This window comes from Rhinoderma darwinii, chromosome 4, assembly GCF_050947455.1.
Source record: "Rhinoderma darwinii isolate aRhiDar2 chromosome 4, aRhiDar2.hap1, whole genome shotgun sequence".
NCBI classification, from domain to species: domain Eukaryota; kingdom Metazoa; phylum Chordata; class Amphibia; order Anura; family Rhinodermatidae; genus Rhinoderma; species Rhinoderma darwinii.
The window spans coordinates 56,078,915-56,105,824 of record NC_134690.1 but is presented as its reverse complement, the minus strand read 5'-3'; the positions used below and the strand labels follow the sequence as shown (position 1 = coordinate 56,105,824).

Below are 26,910 nucleotides of genomic sequence, written 5' to 3'. Positions count from 1 at the left end.
ATTTGTAGTACAGGTTGTTACGGTCGTGGCGATACCAAATATGTCTATATTATTTCATGTTTTGGGACTTATATTTTAAAAAGTTTATTTATTATAAAAAATGTGTGTTTCTGTGTATTTTATTTACTTTTTATTCATTTATTTACCATTATTTTTTTTTTACATTCATTGAACTTTTTTTTTTTAAATCCCATAAAGGGATTTATCATTTTGATTTTTATTTTGTAACTGTAATGTACTGGCATAGATCTATATGCCAGTACATTAGCCTGTTGCTGATCGTACACAGGCAGTTGTTAGGGCATACCTCAGTGACCCTGAGCTGTCTGGCCATACGAGTTGTTGGCTTTGATCGCGTCACAGTTATTTTCTGTGACGCGATCAATGTGCAGTCCCCTCTCTTTGAACGCCGCGATCAGCTGTCATCGCGGCGTTCAAAGGGTTAACAGCAGAGAGAAGATGTTTCTCTCCTCTCCGCTGTCAGAGCGGGGCCGTGGCTGTGTATTACAGCCGTTGTCCCGCTCTCGATCGCACACACAGAGACGGCAGAGCGAAGTGCTCGCTGCTCAGGACGAGCATACTCGTCCTGTGTCGGCAACCAGTTAAAATGGGATCTTCTAAGGGATGTGAAAGTAAACAAATTAATAGTGCCTAATGAACATAAATTTTTATTTTTGTTTTTTTATGTCTAACAAAAGGTCCCGATTCTCCTTGTGGAGATCTAGCAAATGGCAGGGTGTCGTTAGAGCAATGCTACTTGGGAAAATTATGCAAAATGAAGAAAACTGTGGTGGAGATGTATCAAAACTGGTGCAATGGAAAAGTGGAGTAGTTGCCATAGCAACCAGTTAGGTCGCTGCTGTTATTTTCAAAAGGGCCTCTGAAAAATGAGAAGCGGAATCGGATTGGTTGCTATTGGCAACTTCAACATTTTTTTTTCTTAGCACCAGTTTTGGTAATTCTCCCCATCACTTGAGCATCAACTATAGGTGGCTACCCTGTAAGTCAACATCCCGTTAACCCCTTAGAGCACCTGCTCTAAGCAGATTTGTTGCAAATTTTCTGTAGCCAAATCCGCACATGTTATGTGCAGAGTTTGCTGTCGATTTTACTCTTTCTACAAGAACCAAATTAGCATGCTCCGTTTTCTGTGCGAAACCATTCAGCTGCACGTGGATGAGAGGTTTAAATGGTCACCCACAACATTTTTTCACCTGCAGATTTTCTGCCCGGACGGTAAATCCACCGAGTGTGTGAAACCAAAGACACCCATCTGCCCATTGATAGTTCTTTAAAGGGAACCTGTCAAAAGGTTCATGATGCCCTAATGAAGGGCAACATGAAATAGGTAGAGGCCTGTCAATAATGAGGAGCCAGCCTAGTAGAATCCAGAGGGAAGCCGCCTTCCAGACACTTCACCCCAAGTCCAGTCCCTTTAAAACCATTTTCTATGAAATATTGCAGCGCTTCAGAATATAACAGTTTTATGTAATCAGGGCACCGGTCTCTACATCACGCTGCCCACAGTTCTGACAGGTTCCCTTTAGAGGTCAGACATTGACTTACAGGGCAGCCACCACGCAGCGCAGCATTTATCTACATAATGATGTTCCATTATAGAACTGTTATCTGCCGCTGCCCCCTTAAAAAGTGAATAATAAGTCCTATTGCAGCAGGTTCCCCGAAGCTCCTGATGTCAATGTTAATTAAATCCACTGCAGAGGAGAATATTCAGGACAGATGAAGCCGGTGACATTCACTCCTAAGAACAGATGGGGAGAATTCACCCGCACTCCTTCATTCACGATGTGACTAAAATCCGCCACTTGTACAGCATCGGAGGACACTCACCACATCTTCTAGGTTGCAGTTGGCTCGTTTTTGGATCAGCTCCTGAACAATTTCCAAGTTGCCCTGTTCGGCAGCCAGCATCAGCGCAGTCTGCCCATTCTGTAAGGCAAACACCATTCATCAGTTGGGGAAGGGGGGGGGGGGGGGGTAAACTTTCCCTGGAAATATAAAAAAAATTATAATATATTAGATTTAAAGGGGTATTCCCAGAACGGACAACGATCACCTGTCCACAGGATAGGTGATAAATGTTTGATCACTAGGGCCTCACTGCTTACGAGAACGAAGGTCCCGAACCACTCGTTCCTGCTCACAGCTCAACTGCAGTGAGGAGGAGCATGAAAGGAGCGGTGGTCGAGCATGCGTGCTGCTGCTGCTCCCGGCAAGGTCTAGGAAACTGATGGAAACAGCAAAGCGCTGTACTCGGCTATTTCCATCATTCCCATAGACTTTGAATGGTACGGCAGCACGCATGCTCGACCACCGCTCCAAACAATGTCCTCCTCGCTGCGATCATGGTAACCCCCTTCTCATGATCAGTGGGCGTCCCAGCGATCACACAATTATCACCTATCCTGTGGACAGGAGATAATTATGGATTCTGGGGTTACCCTTGTAAAGTTTTATCAATCCCACCAATCTATTCAAAAGCCTGACTGCCGGGACATCTACCGTTTTGAAAAAGAAAAGTGCCGCAGGACTAGTTACGCGCCGCAGCTGCTTCACAAACTGAACTTGGATGGAGCAGTGTTGCAGTTCCCTACACAGCAGCACTCCCAGCCACCCACTCTATCTCTTCATTTTCAGGATCAGTGTGGGGGGGGGGGGGGATCACAGAGGTTGTGGCATATTAGAATGATATATCATCACATTCTAAGATCATAATATCCCTTTAAAACAATTTAATACAGCATATAGTGTCATCAATAGTATCCGTGTCATTTTGACAATAACATGAAGAGCTGTGGGGAATTTCCTGCTCTTGCCCAGAAGCTTCATCAGTAGAATAAAGGGTAGCGAGATACACAAAACGTGGGCCAAAGAAAATTAGGTAACTAAACTTTCAAACAACGTCGGACATGTCATAGTGACATGTCAGAAGTTTTGATTGGTGGGGTCCGAGCACTGAGAGACCCACCGATCGCTACAACGAAGCGGCAGAAGCAGCTTCATTTCTGTTTGGCTTTTTCCGCAAAGCCGATGTAGCGGTGTACGGGCTCATAGACTTCCTTTTGAGTCCGTACACCGCTACATCCACTTCCGGAAAAAACAAACAGAAACTAAGCGGCTCAGCGCTCACACAAGGGCTTCTGCTGCTTCGTTTTAGCGATTGGTGGGGGGGTCTCAGTGCTCGGACCCCCACAAAATCAAAACTTCTGACAGGTCACTTTGACGTCAGAAGTTTGTTGAACATTTAGTTACCCTTTAAAGAGGCTCGGTCACCAGATTTTGCAACCCCTATCTCCTATTGCATGTGATCGGCGCTGCAATGTAGATAACAGTAACGTTTTGTTTTTTTCAAAAACGAGCATTTTTGGCCAAGTTATGACCATTTTTATATTTATGCAAATGAGGCTTTCTTAAGTCCAAGTGGGCGTGTTTAAAGTAAAAGTCCAACTGGGCGTGTATTATGTGCGTACATCGGGGCGTTTTTACTTCTTTTACTAGCTGGGCGTTGTGTATGGGAGTGTATGATGCTGACGAATCAGCATCATCCACTTCTCTTCGTTACCACCCAGCTTCTGGCAGTGCACAGACACACAGCGTGTTCTCGAGAGATCACGCTGTGACGTCACTTCCTGCCCCAGGTCCTGCATTGTGCCGGACGAGCGAGGACACATTGGCACCAAGCGACAGAGGCTACATCGACTTACCTGAAAAGCCTCTGTCGCCTGGTGCCGATGTGTCCTCGCTCGTCCGACACGATGCAGGACCTGGGGCAGGAAGTGACGTCACAGCGTGATCTCTCGAGAACACGCTGTGTCTGTGCACTGCCAGAAGCTGGGTGTTAACGAAGAGAAGTGGATGATACTTCTCGTCAGCATCATACACTTCTATTCACAACGCCCAGCTAGTAAAAGAAGTAAAAACGCCCCGATGTAACACACATAATACACGCCCAGTTGGACTTAAGAAAGGCTCATTTGCATAAATACAAAAATGGTCATAACTTGGCCAAAAATGCTCGTTTTTGGAAAAAAACAAAAACGTTACTGTTATCTACATTGCAGCGCCGATCACATGCAATAGGAGATAGGGGTTTGAAAATCTGGTGACAGAGCCTCTTTAAGATTGCAAATGTGTTCTGTACTTATGTTTCATGTTTTTACTTCATTTTTTCTGAGCAGCGCCACCTAGCGAACAAACCAGAGGTCTACTTGAAGGCAATTCCAAAAGAGATCCAATCCTATTTTATTCAGACAGCTAGGTCTACATAACTAATGTACAAAATACCAGAAGAACATTACTGCTGAAACTCTACTAATAGGCAGGTGCAAATATCCAGCGTACGAGTACTCCTGCCCACGGGAAGTCACGTCATTGGCAATGATCCAGGGATGTGCGAGCCCCTGGTACTAATTGGTATTTGCAGAATTCATAGACATCTTGTCTAATACGTTACTACGAAGAACACCAATCAGTGTAATTAGAAGTTATTTACCCAAATGCGACAAACTATTGAGGGTGACGGTAAGTGGTCTCACTATTTAGGACTTGTATGTTGGGCAGTGACTGAGCGTCCGCAGGGAGCCGGAGGTCGTCCAAAATATACCTCCTGTCTCCTTGAAGGACTTGTTGACCTGGGCATAAGCACAACTCCTTTATGAACTCTGTGAATCTTGTCGTTTTATTTTTTAGGTGTAGTTGTGCGTTTCAGGCTCTGCTTGGGTCACACTTTAAGCTACAAACATGAATTTGTATGAATCTCATTACAAGACATTACACTTTTTTGCAAAATCACATGAAGGTGCCCATGAGTGTAAAGTGCTGGGAGGCATCTTCACAAGGGACTGGGGGTATAATATAGTACAGTAAAAAATAGTGTTGTACCGTGTTAGCCAGAAACCATCTGCAATGTTAAATACCTTTGTGTCAAAAAAGACAAAAGTATTGTAGGCATGATACATAATTTTTATGGTTAGCCAATAAAAGGTATGGGTAGAATATATTATATAGGGGTATAATATAAAAAAATAAATTCATGTGTATGTAAAAAGTGTGAAAGTTGGCGTGATGGCATAACAGTTAAATAAAATCAACTATTCCAGCTACAATAGAACAACATCACATGCAAAAACAAATCAGCCTTCCTGTACAGCGCCTTCAGAATAATCTACAAGGAGGTGTAGGGCTGGGAGATGAATCAAATTAATTCAATTAAGTCGTCCTCAAGGCCTCTGACGATTCTCATTTTTAACAGAATCGTCAAATCTTTTCTTTTGTGGCGACGTCGCGCTGTGCTGCAGGAGGAAGCTCCGCCCCGCCGCCTCGTCACTGCCTGATCTGCCCCGTGTGACAAGCTCCGCCCCGTTCTGTCTCTGCTTCCCTACGGAACTGCTGTTCTGTAGTGAACAAAATGATACAGCAGTGCCGTGGGGAAGCAGAGACTCCTAGTATATATAGCCACACCGCCCTGTAGATCGCACCCCCCCCCCCCCACCCTCCTTCTTGTAGATAGCACTACTGTAGCTCCCACCAGGAGCTGTATGAAATCCCTGGTCAGTGTCGGCAACCTCTGGTTGGGGATTGAGCCCCTAGTGGCAGCTACAGTGGCCGTTATCTACAAGAAGGATAGGATTTTGTGCTGCGATCTACAAGGGAGGGTGGGAGTGCGATCTACATGTGGGGCTGCGATCTGCAAGGTTGTGTGGCACTATATGGGGGGTGGCACTGTCACTATGTGTGGGCATTGCGGCACTATCTACATAGGCACTGTGGTGTTTTCAGGGGATTGGGACAAAAAAAACCCTGACAAAGGAAATCAATATGGAGGCACTGATGCAAAATGCACATGAAAAACTGACAGTTGACCAGTATTTACTGGCCATTTTTTTTCACTGGCTGTAGCCTAAATGACTATGATGAGGAGTCCCTTTTACATGTACCGTGTGTGGCCGGGCGATCTGGCTGACACACAGACAGTTTTTCACAGCCTAATCACGGTCGTGTGAATCCGGCCTTAAGGTCATTTCTTTAACCCCCCATCATGGGGCCGGTACTGACCGGGTCCTGCTCACACTTCAGACACTATGATGTAATCTCTCCCCAGAGTGCCCGCTCAGCGCTATCTGCCTGGCCCTGCTGCACTTTACACCGCTCTCACCTGCAATGTCAGAGATAGGCTGAGAGGGTGACGGGCAGAGGTTGGATGTTCGTGCACGCAGCGCATCATTGATTATAGATTCTGTTAACCTGTTCCCTGCCAGGGAACACTGAAATTATAATCAATTAGATATCAATTTTTCCAATAGTAATGGAAAGTTGTGAAGTTACATACAATTATTAATTCTAGTAATATATGTTAAAAAAGTTATTGATATAAAGAAGATTATTTATTCAATTATCTCTTGGTATTTTTTTCAGTTTATTGAACCGTAATTAGAAAATAGAGATTCAAAATCGAAAAATCGCCCATAGGGTTGAAAAAAAAAACAAAAAAAAAATAGATTTTATTTTTGGGCAAAATCGCCCAGCCCTAAGGTATAAGATATTTTTAAAGATACTGAATATTTCCAACATATCTTGATGTAGGTCACAGAATGACTGGCTACGGGTGTGTTGTACCAGCTCACATGACAAATAACCACACTCACAATATTCCTACTCACTGGAGGTCAGCTTGTTCCAAACGAGCAGTTGTACCCCCAGCTAAAACAGCAGACCTGAGTTTACATGAGTCGGACATGTCCGAGCTCCACTGCCGCTAGTACTGTCAGACTGACTGTGGATCAAGCCCCCTCCACCACAGCATCAGGGTAAACACGCATCATCATCGGAACACAGTTATGGTATGACTAAGCAGAACCTCTGTCGCCGCTTCCAAAACAACCAGTCCAGGAATAGAAAAACATATCTGCTTTCTGCCAGAAACAGTGCCACGCCTGTCTACAGGTTTTGTGTGGTATTACAGCTCAGCCCAATTCACTTCTATGGAGCACATCTGCAATACCAGACAACTCTGGACAGGTGTGGCACTCTTTCTTCAAGAAAGCAGCCATTGAAAAAACCTTTAATAGTCCCGATATTCTCATATGTCAACAAGTGCCGCCACATATCAAGTGTTCAAGGACTTTTCTGGCTTTCTATAAATAAAGCTGATTGAATACTTAAAATAAAAAGTCATGCCGTTTTCTAATATTCTTTGTATTTCTCAAAATATTTAAGATCTCTGCTTGTGGTCAGTGATTGGAAACCCTATTTACATTTAGAGGTTGAAAACCCATCCTGATGATCAGGGTCTCTTACTACAAGAGAGAACTTTGAAACACAAAGGGGGTTTTTCAACTATGGACATTGATCACCTAACTGGATAGATGATAAATACATGATCGCTCGGGGGCCCCACCAATCTCTAGAATAGGGATCCCGATCCCCATTCCTCTTCACTTCACAATTGCAGAGAGGAGTGGTTTGAATGGAGCAACGGTCGCGCATACGCAATGCCGTTTCCTTCAACATCTATGTTGAATGACAGAAACAGCCAAGCGCTGTAATCCGTTGTCTCCGTCTGCCCCATAGACCTTGAATGTAGTATACGTGCGGCCAGCACTCCGTTCAAACCTCTCCTCGCTGCAATCGTGAAGGGAGGAGGAACCGGAGTCGGGAAGCCCCGTTCCAGAAATCGGTGGGGGTCCCAGTGACCATTCATCACCTATCCTGTGGATAGGTGATAAATGTCCTTCAAGGAAAAACCCCTTTAAAGGGGATTTCCACCAAAAAGGTAAAAATGATCATACATAAGTAAATCAAGAGTAAAAGTAATGGCTGAAGCTTGGACATGACGCTCCTTTCACATACAGAGATGTTCCAATTTTTCCGTTTTGTTATGGCAACCATTTTGTAAAAATGACAACAGGACGTGCAGCCATATTGTTTGTCACTTGTGAATTTGCTTTTCAGAAACCGATCAGGACCTCTCCCTTTGTCATTATGCTCAGGCAATATATAGCAGTGACAATTCGCAGAGAAGCACGACGGACAACACATATTGCTGCATTCCCTGTGCGAACTGACAAAAACGGCCGCCGCAACAAAACAGGTTTCGGGAAGTATTGGTATTTTTCTGAGAGAAAGTAACACTATGTAGTGGGGTCGGACATTGATCTCGCTCTTCAGTACAGATGATATTCTATTATTCACATTACTTCTGAAGGACGTACCTCGTTTCTTTCATCCACATCCTTGCATTTTTCTAGGAGAGCTTTCAGAGCGGCTGCGTTGCCCTCTTCCACATATGATAACAGGTTCTGGGGGCCCAGACTTGCCATTGTGAATGTCTGGGTCTGGAATTAGAGATAACCTGAGAACAGAAGGAAAACTACATTCTTAACATGAGCTTTACAGCATACGCAATATTACAAAACTCTCCTTTAAGTCATTATTCAGAACCCTCCATCTCTAGGAGGCGTAAAGTGCAGCTCAACGTTCGACAAACTTCTGACGTGTCATAGTGACATGTCAGAAGTTTGGCTTGGTGGGGGTCCGAGCACTGAGATCCCCACAAATCACTAGAACGAAGCAGCTGAAGGGCTCGTGTGAGCGCTCAGCTGCTTCGTATCTGTTCGGCTATTTCCGGAAATAAATGTATCGGTGTACGGACTCAATACAAAAAGTGTATGAGCCCGTACTCCGATAAATCGTCTCTCCGGAAAAAGCCGAACAGAAACTAAGCAGCTGATCGCTCACACGAGCCCTTCAGCTGCTTCGTTCTAGCGATTGGTGGGGGTCTCAGTGCTCGGACCCCCACCAAGCCAAACTTCTGACATGTCACTATGACACGTCAGAAGTTCGTCGAAGTACATCAGGGTATATGTAAGCTGTGTGGAGTACTTCAGGGTATATGTAAGCTGTGTGGAGTATATCAGGGTATACATAATATGTGAGGAGTACATCAGGGTATATGTAAGCTGGGCGGAGTACATCAGGGAATATGTAAACTGTGCGGAGTACTTCAGGGTATATGTAAGCTGTGCGGAGTACATCAGGGTATATGTAAGCTGTGCGGAGAACATCAGGGTATATGTAAGCTGTGCGGAGTACATCAGGGTATATGTAAGCTGTGCGGAGTACATCAGGGTATATGTAAGCTGTGCGGAGTACATCAGGGTATATGTAAGCTGTGCGGAGTACATCAGGGTATATGTAAGCTGTGCGGAGTACATCAGGGTATATGTAAGCTGTGCGGAGTACATCAGGGTATATGTAAGCTGTGCGGAGTACATCAGGGTATATGTAAGCTGTGCGGAGTACATCAGGGTATATGTAAGCTGGGAGGAGTACATCAGGGTATATGTAAGCTGTGCGGAGTACATCAGGGTATATGTAAGCTGGGCAGAGTACATCAGGGTATATGTAAGCTGGGCAGAGTACATCAGGGTATATGTAAGCTGGGCAGAGTACATCAGGGTATATGTAAGCTGGGCAGAGTACATCAGGGTATATGTAAGCTGGGCGGAGTACATCAGGGTATATGTAAGCTGTGCGGAGTATATCAGGGTATATGTAAGCTGGGTGGAGTACATCAGGGTATATGTAGGCTGGACTTCACTAGACCTATAAGTAGAACAAGGCCCTAAAGTTTCCTCATCTCCGCTGCATCTACGGGGTCCTCCTGTGGGGTCTAGCAAATGACGATGTGTATGTTAATAAACTTTGTAAATACATTTTATTAAAAATTATTTTAACTTTTTAAGATACAGCCACTCTGTATTCTCTATAGAGAGCAGCTGTAGCGTTTGCTATTCACTGAATTCATCAGCTCAGGCGGACTGACAGGTTCAGTGACAGCGGGTCACCTATCACATCTAAGTTTATAACAGACACGCAGGCCCCGCTGTCACTGAACCAGCCAGTCCCAATAAAATAGGATTATGAAAAATCATATTTTAGAATGAATTCTAGAAACGAAAGGTTCTACTCTAAATGAAACCCTTGGGTTTTGAATATGGATGTGAAATTAAAACAGGTTTTTGCAATATAATAGGTTGAAATAATAAAATATATATATTTATATATTTATTTCTCCAGTCTCCTTTTGGGAGGTTGGGTATGTTCATTGTGTGATCCTCTAAAATGTGGTCATTGCTTCTGTGCCAGCATATTTATGTTTGATATTTTCGAAAATGCAAAACTAAAATTATATTTATTATATACTTGAAAAAGCACCACAATTCTGGCTCAAATTGAAACAGAATTCTGGCGCACATGCCAGGCGCCAAACTTATTAACAGCTTTAGGCCTCATTTACACGAGCGTGTGCGTTTTGCGCGCGCAAAAAACGCTGCGTTTTGCGCGCGCAAAAGGCATTTGACAGCTCCGTGTGTCATCCGTGTATGATGCGCGGCTGCGTGATTTTCGCGCAGCCGCCATCATAGAGATGAGGTACTCGACGCCCGTCACTGTCCAAGGTGCTGAAAGAGCTAACTGATCGGCAGTAACTCTTTCAGCACCCTCGACAGTGAATGGCGATCACAATATACAGCAACCTGTGAATAAAAAAAGACGTTCAAACTTACCATGAACTGCCTGCTTCCTCCAGTCCGGTCTCCCGGCCGTTGCCTTGGTGACGCGTCCCTCTCTTGTCATCCGGCCCCACCTCCCAGGATGACGCGGCAGGCCATGAGACCGCTGCAGCCTGTGATTGGCTGCAGCCTGTGCTTGGCCTGTGATTGGCTGCAGCTGTCACTTGGCCTGAATTGTCATCCCGGGAGGTCGGACTGGAGGAAGGAGCAGGGACTTATCGGTAAGTCAGAACTTCTGTTTTTTTTTTACACGTATATGTATATTGTGATCGAAAGTCACTGTCCATGGTGCTGAAACAGTTTAAGTCTTTGAGCACCGTGGGCAGTGACTGTCTCCTGACGTCGCGTACCCGAACATTTTTTGCCGGGTTCGGTCAAAACGAGTTCGGCCGAACCCGGTGAAGTTCGGTGCGCTCATCTCTAATTTGACACTCCGTTTGGATGTTTGTAACCAGAAAAGCACGTGGTGCTTTTCTGTTTACATTCATCCTTTTGACAGCTCTTGCGTGATTTTCGCGCATGCAACGCAGGACCGTCCGTGTGGCATGCGTTGTTTTCACGCACCCATTGAAGTCAATGGGTGCGTGTTGCGTGAAAAACGCAAGAATATAGAACATGTCGTGAGTTTTACGCAACGCACTCACGCAGCGCAAAATTCACGCATCGTCTAAACAGCCCCATAGACTATTATAGGTGCGTACGACACGCGTGAAAAGCACGCGCGTCGCACGCGCGTATAATACGCTCGTGTAAATGAGGCCTTAGACACTTTTTTGCACCTCGCTGAACAAGGGGCTGTGATGAAATACAATGCTGTAGATTCTGTTAACCTTAGGGCTTATTTAGACGAACGTGTAATATGTCTGTGCAACGCGTGTGATTTTCACGCGCCTCGCACGGACCTATGTTAGTCTATGGGGCCCTGCAGACAGTCCGTGCGTTCCATGCAGCGTGTCCGCTGCGTAAAACTCACGACATGTCCTATATTTGTGCGTTGTTCGCGCATCACGCACCCATTGAGGTCAATGGGTGCGTGAAAATCACGTGCAGCACACGGAAGCACTTCCGTGCGAACAGCGTGATTCGCGCAACAGCAGAAAAAGTATGGTTGAAAACAGAAAAGCACAACGTGCTTTTCTGTTTACAAACATACAAACAGTGTCATAATGATGGCGGCTGCGCGAAAAGCACGCAGCCGCGCATCATATGGTGATGACACACGGAGCTGTTAAGTAACTTTTGCCCGCGCAAAACGCACACGCTCGTGTAAATCCGGCCTTAAGCCGCTAGGGTTGTCACCATACCAGCGTATGGACTTCGATACCGATACTTCGTGTAGTATCGCTAATCTTGATACCACAACGATACTGCCAACATTGCCCATTTCCTGATGTGAGGCACATGGTGTTATTTGTGAACTTCCATGAGCCTCACAATAATAGTTATTAACCCCATCATGTTTCTCACAGTCAGAATGGCCAACATTGGGTTAATGTGTGAGGTACATGACTATTAATGTGAAGCACATGGAGGGTAAGATTCATAACACCAAGTGCCTCACATTAATAAGTGACCCGCAACATTTCCCTCAGATAATGGCAACATTGGGGTTAACTCCATTGAGACATGGCCAATTTTGGCCTGGAGAACAATGTTTGCATTTTTTTTCCTCTTTGCATCCCGACATTCATAACTTTTTTATTTTTTGCCCGACGTAGCTGTACGAGACTGTTTTTTGCGGGATGAGTTGTTCTTTATTGAGGTGATAGTTCAGTATAATTTAACAGGAAATATGGTCAGACAGTCCTGAGGTCCTTTATTGAAACCTGGGCTGTCTGATCGCATCACAGGGAATCCCATATATGAACAAAGGGGGGTCTCCCCATCTCATTCTCCATTTGAGCGCCACGATTAGCTTTGATCGCAACATTAAAGGGTTTAACAGCGGGGATCAGAGGTCTGAAGTCCGTTGTTAGAGCGGGGCTGTGGCTGTGTATGAGGGTAAGGGTATGTGCATATGATAACTGCATTTACGTCTGAAATTCAGGAGCCGTTTTCTCCTGAAAACAGCTCCGTAATTTCATGTACTCGCGTTTTTCGCGGCGTCCATTACGGCCGTAATTTGGAGCGGTTTTCATTGGAGTCAATGAAAAACGGCTCCAATTACATCCCAAGAAGTGTCCTGCACTTCTTTGACGAGGCTGTTATTTTACGCGCCGCCTTTTGACAGCGACGCGTAACAGGTCGTCGGCACAGTACATCGGCAAACCCATTGAAAGTAATGGGCAGATGTTTGCCGACGTATTGGAGCCGTGTTTTCAGGCGTAATTCGAGGCGTATAACGCCTCCATTACACCTGAAAATAGGTCGTGTGAACCCAGCCTTAGGCCACACAGAGCAGCACTGATGTCATATAGCCTGTGAGGGCCTGTTCACATCAGCGTTCTCTTTCTGTTCCGGGGTTCCGTCGGAGGTTTCAGTCGGGTGAACCCCGCAACGGAAAGTCAAACTGAAACCACAGCTTCTGTTTCAGTCACCATTGATATCAATGGTGACGGAAACATTGCTAATGGTTTCCGTTCGTCACCTTTCCGGCAGTTTTCCGTTTTAATGACGGAATCGACTGCGCTATTGATTCCGTCGGAAAAACGGAAACCTGTCGGAATGGTGACGAATGGAAACCATTAGCAATTTTTCCGTCACCATTGATACCAATAGTGATGGAAACGGAAGCTGTGGTTTCAGTTTGACTTTCCGTTGCGGGGTTCACCCGACGGAAACCTCAGACGGAACCCCGGAACGGAAAGCGAACGGTGATGTGAAGAGGCCCTTAACGGGCGTGTGTTGCTGCAGGTAAAACGCCCCTTTACCTGCTAAATCTCACGAACCATTAATGTATACGCCCTTTATGGACGCACAATTTTGCTGGTAAAGGGCTGTTTACCCGGAAACAACGCGCAGCTATTAACCCCTTAAGGACGCAGCCTTGTTTTGGCCTTAAGGCTCAGAGCCCATTTTTCAAATCTGACATATTTCACTTTGTGGTAATCACTTCGGAATGCTTAAGCCTATCCAAGCAATTCTGAGACTGTTTTCCCGTGACACATTGGGCTTCATGTTCGTGGTAAAATTTGGTCGATATATTCAGTGTTTATTTTCAGAATTTAAATGCATCAGCTTGTAAAACAGACGGTTATACCACCCAAAATAGTTACTAGTTCACATTTCCCATATGTCTACTTTAGATTGGCATCGTTTTTTGAACATTCTTCTATTTTTCTTGGATGTTACAAGGCTTAGAACATAAACAGCAATTTCTCATATTTTTAAGAAAATTTCAAAAGCCTTTTTTTTAAAGGTACCTCTTCAGTTCTGAAGTGGCTTTGAGGGGCCTATGTATTAGAAACCCTGATAAAACACCCCATTTTAAAAACTAGACCCCTCAAAGTATTCAAAACAGCATTTACAACGTTTTTTAACCCTTCAGGCATTTCACAGGAATTAAAGCAAAGTGGAGGTAACATTCCCTAATCTGACTCCTTGCCATGGCCCTCCTTTTAGATTAGTCATCGGAATAAGATTCCCTCACACTCCTTCTCTTCATGTCCGTCATACACGGATACTGGCTGGTGACCGGCTCATGCAGCTTTATGTTACCGCCCCATGTGTATAAAAATGGCCGGACCATTGTACAGAACAAACACTGTTACACTTTGTGTCTCCCTTATGTCCTGATAGATTGTAAGCTCTTGCGAGCAGGGTCCTCACTCCCCAGGTTTGAATTGTAAATTAACTTTGTCACTATGTAATGTCTGATATTGTTTGTTTCATGTCACCACTAAATTGTAAAGTGCTGCGTAATATGTTGGCGCTATATAAATAAAGATTATTATTATTATTATTATTATTATTAAGTTTGCAAATTTCATTTTTCTTGCTGAATTTCAATTTTATTCAATTTTTTTTCTGTAACGTCGAAGGTTTTACCAGAGAAACACTACTGAATATGTATTGTCCAGATTCTGCAGTTTTTAGAAATGTCCCACATGTGTCTCTAGTGCACTCGTAGAATAAAACACAAGCCCTAGAAGCAAGGAAGCACCTTGTGCATTTTGGGGCCTCTTTTTTATTAGAATATATTTTAGGCAGCATGCCAGGTTTGAAGAGGTGTTGAGGTGCCAAAACAGTAGGAATCCCCCAATAGTGACCCCATTTTGGAAACTACACCCCTCAAGGAATTCATTTATGGTTGTTGTTACCATTTTGACCGCACAGTTTTTTCACAGCATGTATTTGAATTGGGCTGTGAAAATTTCATTTTTTCCAATAAAATGTCATTTGTGATCAAAATTTCTTATTTTCACAGGGAACAAAATACCCCATTTTGTTCCCCAATTTCTCCTGAGTGCAGCAATACCCCATTTGTGGCGATAAACTGCCGTTTGGGCCCATGGGAGGGCTCAGAAGGAAAGGAGCGCTGTGTGTTCTTTGGAGTGCAGATTTTGCTGGATTGGTTTTCGGGTGCCATGTCGCATTTGCAGAGCCCCAGAGGTATCAAAGGAATGGAAACCCACCAGAAGTGACCCCATTTTGGAAACTACACCACTCAAGGAATTCATTTATGGGTAATGTGACCATTTATACCCCATAGTTTCTTCACAGAACTTATTTGAATTGGGCTGGGAATTAAAAAAAATATTTTTTTTCTAATAATATGTAGTTTTAGCTCAAAAATTCTTATTTTCACAAGAAATAAAATACCCTATATTGTTGCCCAATTTGTCCTGAGTGTGGCAATGCCCAATTTGTGGTGATAAACTGCCGTTTGGGCCCATGGGAGGGCTCAGAAGGAAAGGACCACCATTTGGCCTACTGGGGATTTTCTAGTGCGAAGTCATGTATGCAGAAGCCCCTGGTACAGTTGAAACCCGCAAGAAGTGACCCCGTTTTAAAAACTACACTCTTAAGGCATTCATCTAGAGGTGTAGTGAGCATTTTGACCGGAGACCTACACCCCATAAACTGTAATGTGGGTTCTCCCGGGTACGGCAATACCCTACATGTGGCTGTTATCAGCTGCCTGGGCACACAGCAGGGCTCAGAGGGGAAAGACGAGAGGGGATAAGCTGTGCGGAGTGCATCAGGGTAAGTAAAATTGGGGTAAATTATAAACCAAGGGATGTATGATAAATTTTAAAACACTCTTTCATACAGAGCTCTGGTTATTCGGGACACGTGTCACATTGATATATTGTGTCATCCATTATCCCCCTCTTATAGCAGACTTTGCACCTCTTTTGACTTTTTCCCTTCTTGCCAGTTTGGGGAACTTCTCCTGGAAAGTGTTGCCCTGGTACGATGCGTGTGGGCTTGCTTCCAGAAGTACTGGGTGTCCCCCCTTCTTGGTCCCTAAAGATTAGGTTCTTGATAATCACCTCTTGAAATTCCAGGAAAGTTCCCGTCTGGCCTGCACATCGATGTAGCACGTACGCATTGTACAAAGCCATCTCTATGATGTGCCCGGCCAGCTTCTTATACCACACCGCATGGCGCTGTAGGGCTTCAGGATTTGATCTGACAAGTCCATCCCTCCCATGTACCTATTGTAGTCCAGGATGCAGTCTGGTTTGGGGGTGGCCTTTCCTTCATATATCTTAAATTTGTAGGTATACCCGGATGCACTCTCACAGCTTATACATCTTCATGCCATACCTTGCCCTCTTACTCGGCAGGTACTGGCGGAATTGAACCCTCCCTTTAAATGTACCAGGGACTCATCAATAGAAATACACTTCTCGGGGGTGTATGCTTGGGAAAACCGGGCACTGAAACGGTCTAATAGGGTTCTCCGTTTATACAGTCAAAACTGGGGTCATCTCGGGGTGGGCACGGCTCATTATCAGTATAATGGAAGAAGCGAAGTATTGCCTCATTTATTTATTATTTTAGGTTCCAGTTCAGTTCTGAAGTTGCTTTGAGGGGCCCATATATTAGAAACCCCTATCAAACACCCCATTTTAGAAACTAGACCCCTCAAAGTATTCACAACAGCATTTAGAAAGTTTATGAACCCTTTAGGTGTTTCACAGAAATTTAGAGCATAGTAGAGGTGACATTAACTTTTTTTTTTTGTCAGAAAATCCTCTTAAATCTTTTTGTGTTGTAAAAAAAATGGTATAATCAGAGAAACGCAACTCAATATTTATTACCCAGATTCGGCAGTTTAGAGAAATATCCCACATGTGGCCCTAGTGCGGTAACGGACTGAAGCACCGGCCTCCGAAGCAAAGGAGCACCTAGTGGATTTTGAGCCCTCCTTTTTATTAGGCACCATGTCCGGTTTGAAGAGGTCTTGTGGTGCCAAAACAGTGGAAACCCCCCAAAAGTGACCCCAATTTGGAAACTAGACCCCTTGAGGAATCCATTGTAGTTTTCTTGGGGTGCATGCAACTTTTTGATCAGTTTTTATTCTATTTTTAGGTGGCGTGGTGACTAAAAAACAGCAATTGTACGATTGTTTTTTTTTTATTTTATTTTTACAGCGTTCACCGTGCGCTATAAATGACATATTCACTTTATTCTGCGGGGCGATACGATTACGGCGATACCAGATGTTTATAGTTTTTTTTATGTCTTATGGCGTTTGCACAATAAAATACGTTTTGTAAAAAATCATTCACTTTTTGTGTTACCTTATTCTAAGAGCCAGAACTTTTTTATTTTTCAATCAATAAAGCTGTGCGAGGACTTATTTTTTGCGTAACGAACTGTAGTTTCGATCATCACCATTTTTAGGTACATGCAACTTTTTGATCTCTTTTTTATTCCATTTTTTGGGAGGTGAAGTGACCAAACAATTGTGATTCCGGTACGGTTTATTATTATTTTCTTTTACGGCCTTCACCATGCGGGATAAATAACAAAATAATTTTGTAGTTCAGGCTGTTACGGACGCGGCGATACCAATTATGTATAGTTTATTTGTTTGTTTATATATTTTTATTAATAATAAAGGACTGATAAGGGAAAAAGGGGGGATTTTTACTTTTATTGTCTTATTTTTACACATCTTTTTTTTACTGTATTACTTTGTCCCACTAGGGGACTTGAGGGCAGGAGGCCCTGATCGCTATTCTAATACACTGCACTACATGCGTAGTGCAGTGTATTAGAACTGTCAGCTACTCACTGACAGCAAGCATAGTGGGTCCTGACCTAGTCAGGACCCACTAGGCTTCCGTCTATGGCATAGCCGGACGCCATTGTTTGGTGTCCGGTTGCCATAGTCACCATCGCTGGCCACTATCGTGTAGCAGGCCGGCGATGGCAGCTTAACCCTAAAAAGCCGCGATCTCTATAGAACGTGGCTTTTAAGGGGTTAATCAGCTGGGACACAGCGATCGGTCCCCGCTGTAGGAGCTGTGACAGCTGCTGTACGAGACAGTAGCTGTCACAGCTCCTGTATATGTAGGGAGGACGGCCAAAACGGCCGTTACTCCCGAGACGTACTATTAGGTCATGGAGCGCGAACGATACAGCTGCCATGACCTAATAGTACGTCCAGGAGCGGGAAGGGGTTAACAGGCTGTTTGATAGCCGTGCCGATCGTGGAGCCAGTGCAATGGTCGGTCACATTCTGGGGTCAGTGCCGCTCCGTGTGGCCTTACCCTTATAGACGTTGCCTACGCAATCAGCATGACGTGATGCGGTCGGCGCTGCACTAATGAGCGGAGGCGCCGGCACTGAAAAACAAAAAATGTCACGCGCACTGCACAGCGAACACCCTATTCTCAGTTTTCAGGGCCGGAGCCGCTGTTCAATAGTTCAGCGCCAGCCGCATCACTTCATCGCGTAGGCAACGTCTAAGTGTAAGGCCATCACATCAGCCGCACAGCTTAGTATCGAAATACATGAATCAATATTAAACCCTTTGCCGGTGAACAGCATTGAAATAGTATCAATATTTTGATGCATTGTTACATAGTTTGTACGGGTGAAAAAAAAAAAAAGACATCCCTCAAGTTCAACCAAGGGATGGGAAACATTTCTACACAATGACATAGGAGCTGATATATCTTCTAAGCCTTTTTTAAAGGAATCTCCTGTCCCTGCTGTGGCGGCTCCTGCGGTCGGCTATTCCATAGATTCACAGTTCTCACAGTAAGGGTAAGTTCACAGAGGGTTTTTTTACACATTTTTTGACAAGGAAATTTTCGTGACGTGCAGGCAGAGCAAAATCTGCCTCAAAATTACAAACTGAATTTTGAGGCAGATTTTCTGCCTGCAAAAAAAACTCTGTGTGAACCCAGCCTAAAGAAGTCTTGTCGCCTCTGCAGATTGAACCTTTTTTTCTCCAGACGGAGGGAGTGCCCCCTTGTTTTTTGAGGGGCTTTTACATGGAACAGGATTTCACCATATTTTTTGTATGTGCAGTTCATATATTTATAGAAGTTAATCATGTCCGCCCTTAGTCGTCTTTTTTCAAGGCTAAATAGGTTTAGTTCTTTTAATCTTTCCTCATAACTTAGATTCTCCATGCCCCTTATTAGCTTCGTTGCTCTTCTTTGTATTTTTTCCAACTCCAGGGCATCCTTTCTATGAACTGGAGCCCAGAACTGGACTGCATATTCTAGATGAGGCCTCACTAATGCTTTGTAAAGTGGTAATATTACATCTCTGTCCCGCGAGTCCATGCCTCTTTTCATAGACGACAATATCTTGCTGGCCTTTGATGCAGCTGATTGACACTGCAAGCTGTTATTGAGTTTATGATTTACAAGTACACCCAGATCCTTCTCAACAAGTGACTCCCCCAGTGTAGCTCCCCCTAGGACATATGATGCATGCAGGTTGTTGGTACCCAGATGCATAACTTTACATTTATCTACATTAAACTTCATCTGCCAAGTGGACGCCCAAACACTCAGTTTGTTTAAATCCGCTTGTAATTCATGAACATCTTCCATAGTCTGAACTATATTACATAGCTTGGTGTCATCTGCAAAAATAGAAATAGTGCTATTAATCCCATCCTCTATATCATTAATAAATAAGTTGAATAATAGTGGTCCCAGCACTGAACCCTGGGGTACACCACTTATTACCGGGGACCATTCAGAGTAGGAATCATTGACCACAACTCTCTGGATACCGTCCTTGAGCCAATTCTCAATCCAATTACCAACGATACTTTCTAAACCTATAGTCCTTAACCCCCTTCAGGACTGAGCCTGTTTTGGCCTTCAGGACGAAGCCGATTTTTCAAATCTGACATGTGTCACTTTATGTGGTAATAACTCCGGAATGCTTTTACCTATCCAAGCGATTCTGAGATTGTTTTCTCGTGACATATTGTACTTTATGGTAGTGAAAAAATTTGGTTGATAAATTCAATATTTATTAGTAAAAAACACCAAGATTTGGAGAAAATTTGCAAAAATTAGCATTTTTCTCAATTTAAATGTATCTGCTTGTAAAACAGATCGTAATACCACACAAAATAGTTACTAGTTACCATTTCCCATATGTCTACTTTATGTTTGCGTCATTTTTTGAACGTCCTTTTATTTTTCTAGGACGTTACAAGGCTTAGAACTTTAGCAGCGATTTCTCATATTTTCAAGAAAATTTCAAAAGGCGATTTTTACAAGGACCAATTCAGTTCTGAAGTGGCTTTGAGGGCCTTATATATTAGAAAGTCCCCATAAATCACCCCATTTTGAAAACTGCACCCCTCAAAGTATTCGAAACAGCATTCAGAAAGTGTATTAACCCTTTAGGCGTTTCACAGGAATTAAAGCAAAGTAGAGGTGAAAGTTACAAATTTCATTTTTTTTTTTACAAAATTCATTTGTAATACATTTTTTTCTATACCACAGGAGGTTTTACCCGAGAAATGTAACTTATTATTTATTGCCCAGATTCTGCAGTTTTTAGAAATACCCCACATGTGGCCCTAGTGCGGTCATGGACTGAAACACCGGCCTCAGAAGCAAAGGAGCACCTAATGGGATTTTGGGGCCTCCTTTTTTTTTAGCATATATTTTAGGTACCATGTCAGGTTTGAAGAGGTCTTGTGGGGCCAAAACAATAAAGACCCCCAAAAGTTACCTCATTTTGGAAACTACACCCCTCAGGGAATTTATCTAGGGGTATAATAAGCATTTTGAACCCACAGTTTTTTTGCTAAATTTATTTGAATTAGTTTGTGAAGATGAAAATCTACTTTTTTTCTGAAAAAACTTAGAAATTTGTAATTTTTTCAAGGAATAAAAGAGAAAAAACACCCCAACAGATGTAAAGCAATTTCTCCTGATTATAGCAATACCCCATATGTGGTAATAAACTGCTGTTTGGACCCACAGCAAAGCTCAGAAGGGAAGGAGCGCCATTTGGATTTTGAAATTCTGATTTTGCTGGTATAGTTTTCAGTGCCGTGTCGCATTTGAATTGCACTGGAGGGAACAAAATAGTGGAATCCCCCGGAAAGTGACCCCATTTTGGAAACTACACTCATCAAGGAATTTTCTAGGGGTAAAGTTAGCATTTTGACCCCACGGTTGTTTTGCTGAATTCATTGGAATTATTCTGTAAAGGTAAAAATCAACTTTTTTTCCGAAAAAAGGTAGCCATTTTTAATTTTTACAAGGAATAAAGGCGAAAAAGCACCCCAACATTTGTAAAACCATTTCTCCCGATTACGTAAATACGCCATGTGGTAATAAACTGCTGTTTGGACCCACAGCGGGGCTTAGAAGGGAAGGAGCGCTATTTGGCTTTTGGAGCTCAAATTTAGCTGAAATGGTTTTTGGGTGCCATGTCGCATTTGTAAAGCCCCTGAGAGGCCAAAACAGTGGAAGCCCCCCAAAAGTGGAAATTACACCACTTAAAGAATCTATCTAGAGATATAGTGGGCATTTAGACCCCACAAGTCTTTTGCAGGACTTATTAGAATTGGGCCATGAAAATGAATATCAACATTTCTTCCACTAAAATGTTGCATTTTTTTCAATTTTACAAAGGATAAAGGGGGTAAAAGCTGCCCAACATTTGTAAAGCAATTTCTCCCAAGTACGGCAATACCCCACGTGTGGTCATAAATGGTTTTTCATTAGAAAGTAATTAACCCTTTCTGGACTGATCCATTTTTTTCTTTTCCTTTTTAGTTTTTTCCTCCCTGCGTTCCAAGAGCCACAACTTGTTTATTTTTCAGTCAATAGAGCGGTATGAGGGCTTATTTATTGAGGGACAAGCGGTCGTTTTTATTGGTACCATTTTTTGGTACATACAACTTTTTGAGCACTTTTTATTACATTTTTAGCTAGAGCCAAGGTGACCAAAAAAACAGCGATTTTGCCGTTTTAAATTCTTTATTTTTCACGTGAGACGCTCCATTCATCACCCCCCACACTAAGACATGCTATGTTGTGGTGCGCGAAGGGGTTAATGCGCAGCGCATGGTGCGGAGTGAAAATTAAAATTTTCCACTCATATGCCATTTTAGTGCACTACATGTTATGCCCAGTTTGTGCCACTGAAGACAAATACCTAATAAAATATTAACCGGGTTCTCCCGGGTATGGCGATGCCATATCTGTGGACGTAAACTGGGGTTTGAGCACGCTGCAGGGCTCAGAAGGGAGGGACGCCATTTGGCTTTTGGGGAGCAGATGTAGCGTGGTAGTTGTTCTGTTTGGGGTTTTACTGGTGTTTCAGTTTGTAATGTGGGGGCATCTGTTATCTGTGCGGGGTACATCAGGGTACACGTCATCTGTGCGGAGTACATCAGGGTACGTGTCATCTGTGCGGAGTACATCAGGGTACGTGTCATCTGTGCGGAGTACATCAGGGTACGTGTCATCTGTGCGGAGTACATCAGGGTACATGTTATCTGTGCGGGGTACATCAGGGTATAATAAGAGGGTTTAATAATGCAGTAAATAAATAATAATCCGCAGATATGTGGCCGGTGTTGCACTGATAAATGGTGCCCGATCTCATCTGCTTTTGGAACACTCTGCACATTTTGCATCGCCATATTCTGGGAGCCAGAACTTTTTTATTTTTTCTCCACCGGAGCTGTGTGAGGGTTTATTCGTTGCGGGACAATCTGTAGTTTTCATTGGTACCATTTTAGGTACCAGAAATTTTTTTGATCACGTTTTATTCCATTTTTTGGCAAGCAAGGTGACCAAAAACCATCAATTCTGACAATGTTTTTTATTCGTTTTTTTACGGCGTTCACCCTGGGCTATAAATGACCATTATACTTTATACTGCGGGTCGATACGATTACAGCGATACCAGATGTATATAATTTTGTTATGTTTTGCAGCGTTTGTGCAATAAAATCACTTATTTATAAAATAATAGATTTTCTGTGTCACCATATTCTGAGAGGCATAACGTTTTTATTTTTCAGTCAAAAAAGCGCTGTAAGGGCTTGTTTTTTGCGGGACGGGGTGTAGTTTGTATTGGTACCATTTTGGCGTACGTGCGACTTTTTGATCACTTTTTATTGTAGATTTTGCGAGGGTTGTTAACCAAAAAATTGTGATTCTGGCATTGTTTTTCGTTTATTTTTTTTGCGGTGTTCAACGTGCGGGAAAAATAATATTACAGTTTTATAGTTGGGGTCGTTACGAACGCGGCGATACCAAATGTATGTACTTTTTTTTAACGTGTTAATATTTTTCCTATAATAAAAGACTTATTATAGGAAAAAAAGCATTCTTTGTTTATGTCACTTATAACTTTTATTTTTACACTTTTTAAAAACATTTTTATTATTTTTTTTTACTTGTCCCACTAGGGGACACTTAGACTTGCAGCTCTGATCGCTGCTGGAACACATTACACTACACACGTAGTGTAATGTGTTCTAACTGTCATTGTGACGTGACAGTCACACTGACAGGAAGCATCGGAGGACCGGCCGGAGGCTGATCCTCCGAGGCTCTCGTACATGGCAACCCGGAGGTCATTGTCTGGCCTCTGGTTGCCATGATAAGGATCGCCAGCCCCCGCAAATACATGTGGGGGGCTGCCGATCCGCTGTAAACCTCTTCGATGTGGTGATCGCAATCGACCACCGCATCGAAGGGGTTAATTGCCGATTTCAGCGGCGACAGGCCGCTGATCGGCAACGGGGAGAGCAGGGCTGACACCCTGAACAGTTAACCGCCGCTGCGGTGTAGCGCCGCGCGGCGGTTAACTGTTAAAGCGCGGACGTAACTGTACGCCCAGGTGCACGAAGTTACTGCTCACCTGAACGTACAGTTACGTCCAGGTGCGGGAAGGGGTTAATTTACCCATTAGGCATCTATGGGGGACAGTGTCAAATGCCTCTGCAAAGTCCAAAAACACTATATCCACAGCGGCCCCTCTGTCTAGGCTTCTATTCACCTCTTCATAAAAACAAATCAGGTTGGTGTGACAACTTCTGTCCTTCGTAAAACCGTGCTGGCTGTCACTTCTAATACTATTTTTTGTCACATAATCCTGTATATAGTCCCTCAATAGCCCCTCAAACATTTTCCCCATGATGGATGTTAAGCTTACTGGTCTATAATTACCCAGGGAAGATCTAGAGCCTTTTTTGAAAACAGGCACCACATTTGCCCTGCGCCAGTCCCTTGTTACTATACCAGTCATGAGAGACTCTAAATATTATGAAGAGGGGGATAGATCTAATTGAACTAAGCTCTTTAAGGCGGAATTCACACGACAGGGATTCCCGGCCGGGTGCCGGCCGTTCATAAATCGGCCGGCACCCGGCTGCATTAGGAATAATAGACCCCTAATGGGGCTATTCACACGACCGATTTTTTGACGGCCGGGAAAACCGCCCGTCAAAAAATAGGACATGCTCTATTTTCAGCCGGGTGCCCGGCCGCCCGGCTCCCATAGAAGTCTATGGGGCCGGGTAATACACGGCCATCACCAGAATGTGTCCCGAGTGATGGCCGGGTCTACCGTCGCTCGCGCTCTATCTCCTCCTCCTCACAGCGCAGAGTGCATGTGAGGAGGAGGATCTTTTATTGCTCGCTGTAGGAGTCGGAATCCCCAATCCCCGGCTGGGGATTGGGGATTCCGCTACAGGAGAAGTGCGTGACTGCACTGTCCATATATGGACACAGCAAAGTCACGCACTTCTGCAGCGGAATCCCCGACTCTATGGCCGGGGATGCCGCTACAGGAGAAGTGAGTGACTACACTGTCCATATATGGACACAGCGAAGTCACGCACTTCTGCAGCGGAATTCCCGACTCTATGGCCGGGGATGCCGCTACAGTAGAAGTGAGTGACTACACTGTCCATATATGGACACAGCGAAGTCACGCACTTCTGCAGCGGAATCCCCAACTCTATGGCCGGGGATGCCGCTACAGGAGAAGTGAGTGACTACACTGTCCATATATGGACACAGTGACGTCACTCACTTCTGAAGCGGAATTCCCGACCTGTGGCAGGGAATTCCTCTTCAGGAGAAGTCAGTGACTACACTGTCCATATATGGACATTGAAGTCAGTGACTTCTCCTGGAAAGGGGGGGGGATGGGTGCAACCTAAAGGGGACTGTGTGGCATCACCTACAGGGGGCAGGGTGGGTGGCATCGCCTACAGGGGGCAGGCTGGGTGGCATCGCCTACAGGGGGCTGGGTGGCATCGCCTACAGGGGGCTGGGTGGCATCGCCTACAGGGGGCTGGGTGGCATCGCCTACAGGGGGCTGGGTGGCATCGCCTACAGGGGGCTGGGTGGCATCGCCTACAGGGGGCTGGGTGGCATCGCCTACAGGGGGCTGGGTGGCATCGCCTACAGGGGGCTGGGTGGCATCGCCTACAGGGAGCTGGGTGGCATCGCCTACAGGGAGCTGGGTGGCATCGCCTACAGGGAGCTGGGTGGCATCGCCTGCAGGGAGCTGGGTGGCATCGCCTGCAGGGGGCTGGGTGGCATCGCCTGCAGGGGGCTGGGTGGCATCGCCTGCAGGGGGCTGGGTGGCATCGCCTGCAGGGGGCTGTGTGGCATCGCCTACAGGGGGCTGTGTGGCATCACCTACAGGGGGCTGTGTGGCATCACCTACAGGGGGCTGTGTGGCATCACCTACAGGGGGCTGTGTGGCATCACCTACAGGGGGCTGTGTGGCATCACCTACAGGGGGCTGTGTGGCATCACCTACAGGGGGCTGTGTGGCATCACCTACAGGGGGCTGTGTGGCATCACATACAGGGGGCTGTGTGGCATTACCTACCAGGGGGGCTGTGGCATTATCTACAAAGGGCTGTGTGTGGCAACAAATTTTAAATGAAATTCATCCGATTTTAAAACGGACAGGGAAAAAAACGGATTCAAATCGGGTCCAAATCGGCCGGTAAAAACGGCAACTCGGCCCGGAACGGAACGGATGCAAACCGGCCGGGAAAATCGGCCAAAAACGGCTGATTTTCCCGGCCGACACTCGGACCCTGTCGTGTGAATGAGGCCTAAGAACTCTAGGGTGTAACCCATCTGGTCCCGGGGCCTTCTGTACATTTTAAGGCCCCATTTACACGAGCGTGAATCACATCCGTGTGCTGTGCGTTGAAACAACGCACAACACACGGACCCATTTTCAATGGTGCCATTCACACATGCGTGAGTGCGTTGCGTGAAACTCACTGCATGTCCTATATTGGTGTGTTATCACGCACCTATTGAAGTCAATATGTGCATTAAAAACGGATGCACATCCGTGTGTCGTGCATGATTAACAAATCAATTCAAAATAAAAAAATAAATTTTAAAAAAGTGCTTTGTGAGTGCGTGAATAACGCATGCCACTCGCAAAGCACACTGATGCGAAACGCAATACACACGGACCAGATTCGCGCGTTTTTCACGCCTGTGAATCTGATACACTCGTGTGAATGAGGCCTTACTTAGCTACACCATATATACATTCAGCCAATTCAGTATATCAACTGATATATTAACAGCACTGGCACCGGCTACATCAGCTGCTCTTTCCTCTGTTGTATATACAGAACTAAAGAACCCATTTAGTAACTCTGCCTTCTCTTGATCCCCTGTGATCAACTCCCCATTACCATTATCTAGGGGTCCTACATGTTCAGACCTTGGCTTTTTTGCATTTATATACTTGAAGAATTTTTGGGGATTTATTTACTATCCTTGGCCACCTGCCTTTCATTTTGTATTTTTGCTGATTTTATTACCTTTTTACAAATTTTATTAAGCTCTTTATAATTTACATAAGCTGCAGATGTACCCTCAGATTTGTATTTTTCGAATGCCCTTTTTTTGTCATTTATTGCCCT

General features: G+C 44.4%; 1 protein-coding gene across 3 annotated transcripts in view; it reads right to left on the bottom strand.

Annotated features, from left to right (window-relative positions):
* Positions 1 to 26,910, bottom strand: part of KIDINS220 (kinase D interacting substrate 220) — a 205,558-nt gene that overhangs the window by 161,000 nt on the left and 17,648 nt on the right. For 2 of the 3 annotated variants that reach the window (XM_075861128.1, XM_075861131.1), the window contains exons 2-3: positions 8,232 to 8,371; positions 1,852 to 1,950 (exon numbers count right to left, since the gene is read on the bottom strand). In XM_075861128.1, the coding sequence (XP_075717243.1) occupies positions 1,852 to 1,950; positions 8,232 to 8,339 (207 nt within the window). In that variant the 5' untranslated portion in view covers positions 8,340 to 8,371. Of the gene's footprint in view, positions 1 to 1,851; positions 1,951 to 8,231; positions 8,372 to 18,259; positions 18,330 to 26,910 lie in introns of those variants that run through there. The other variant, XM_075861129.1, reaches the window with a different exon arrangement.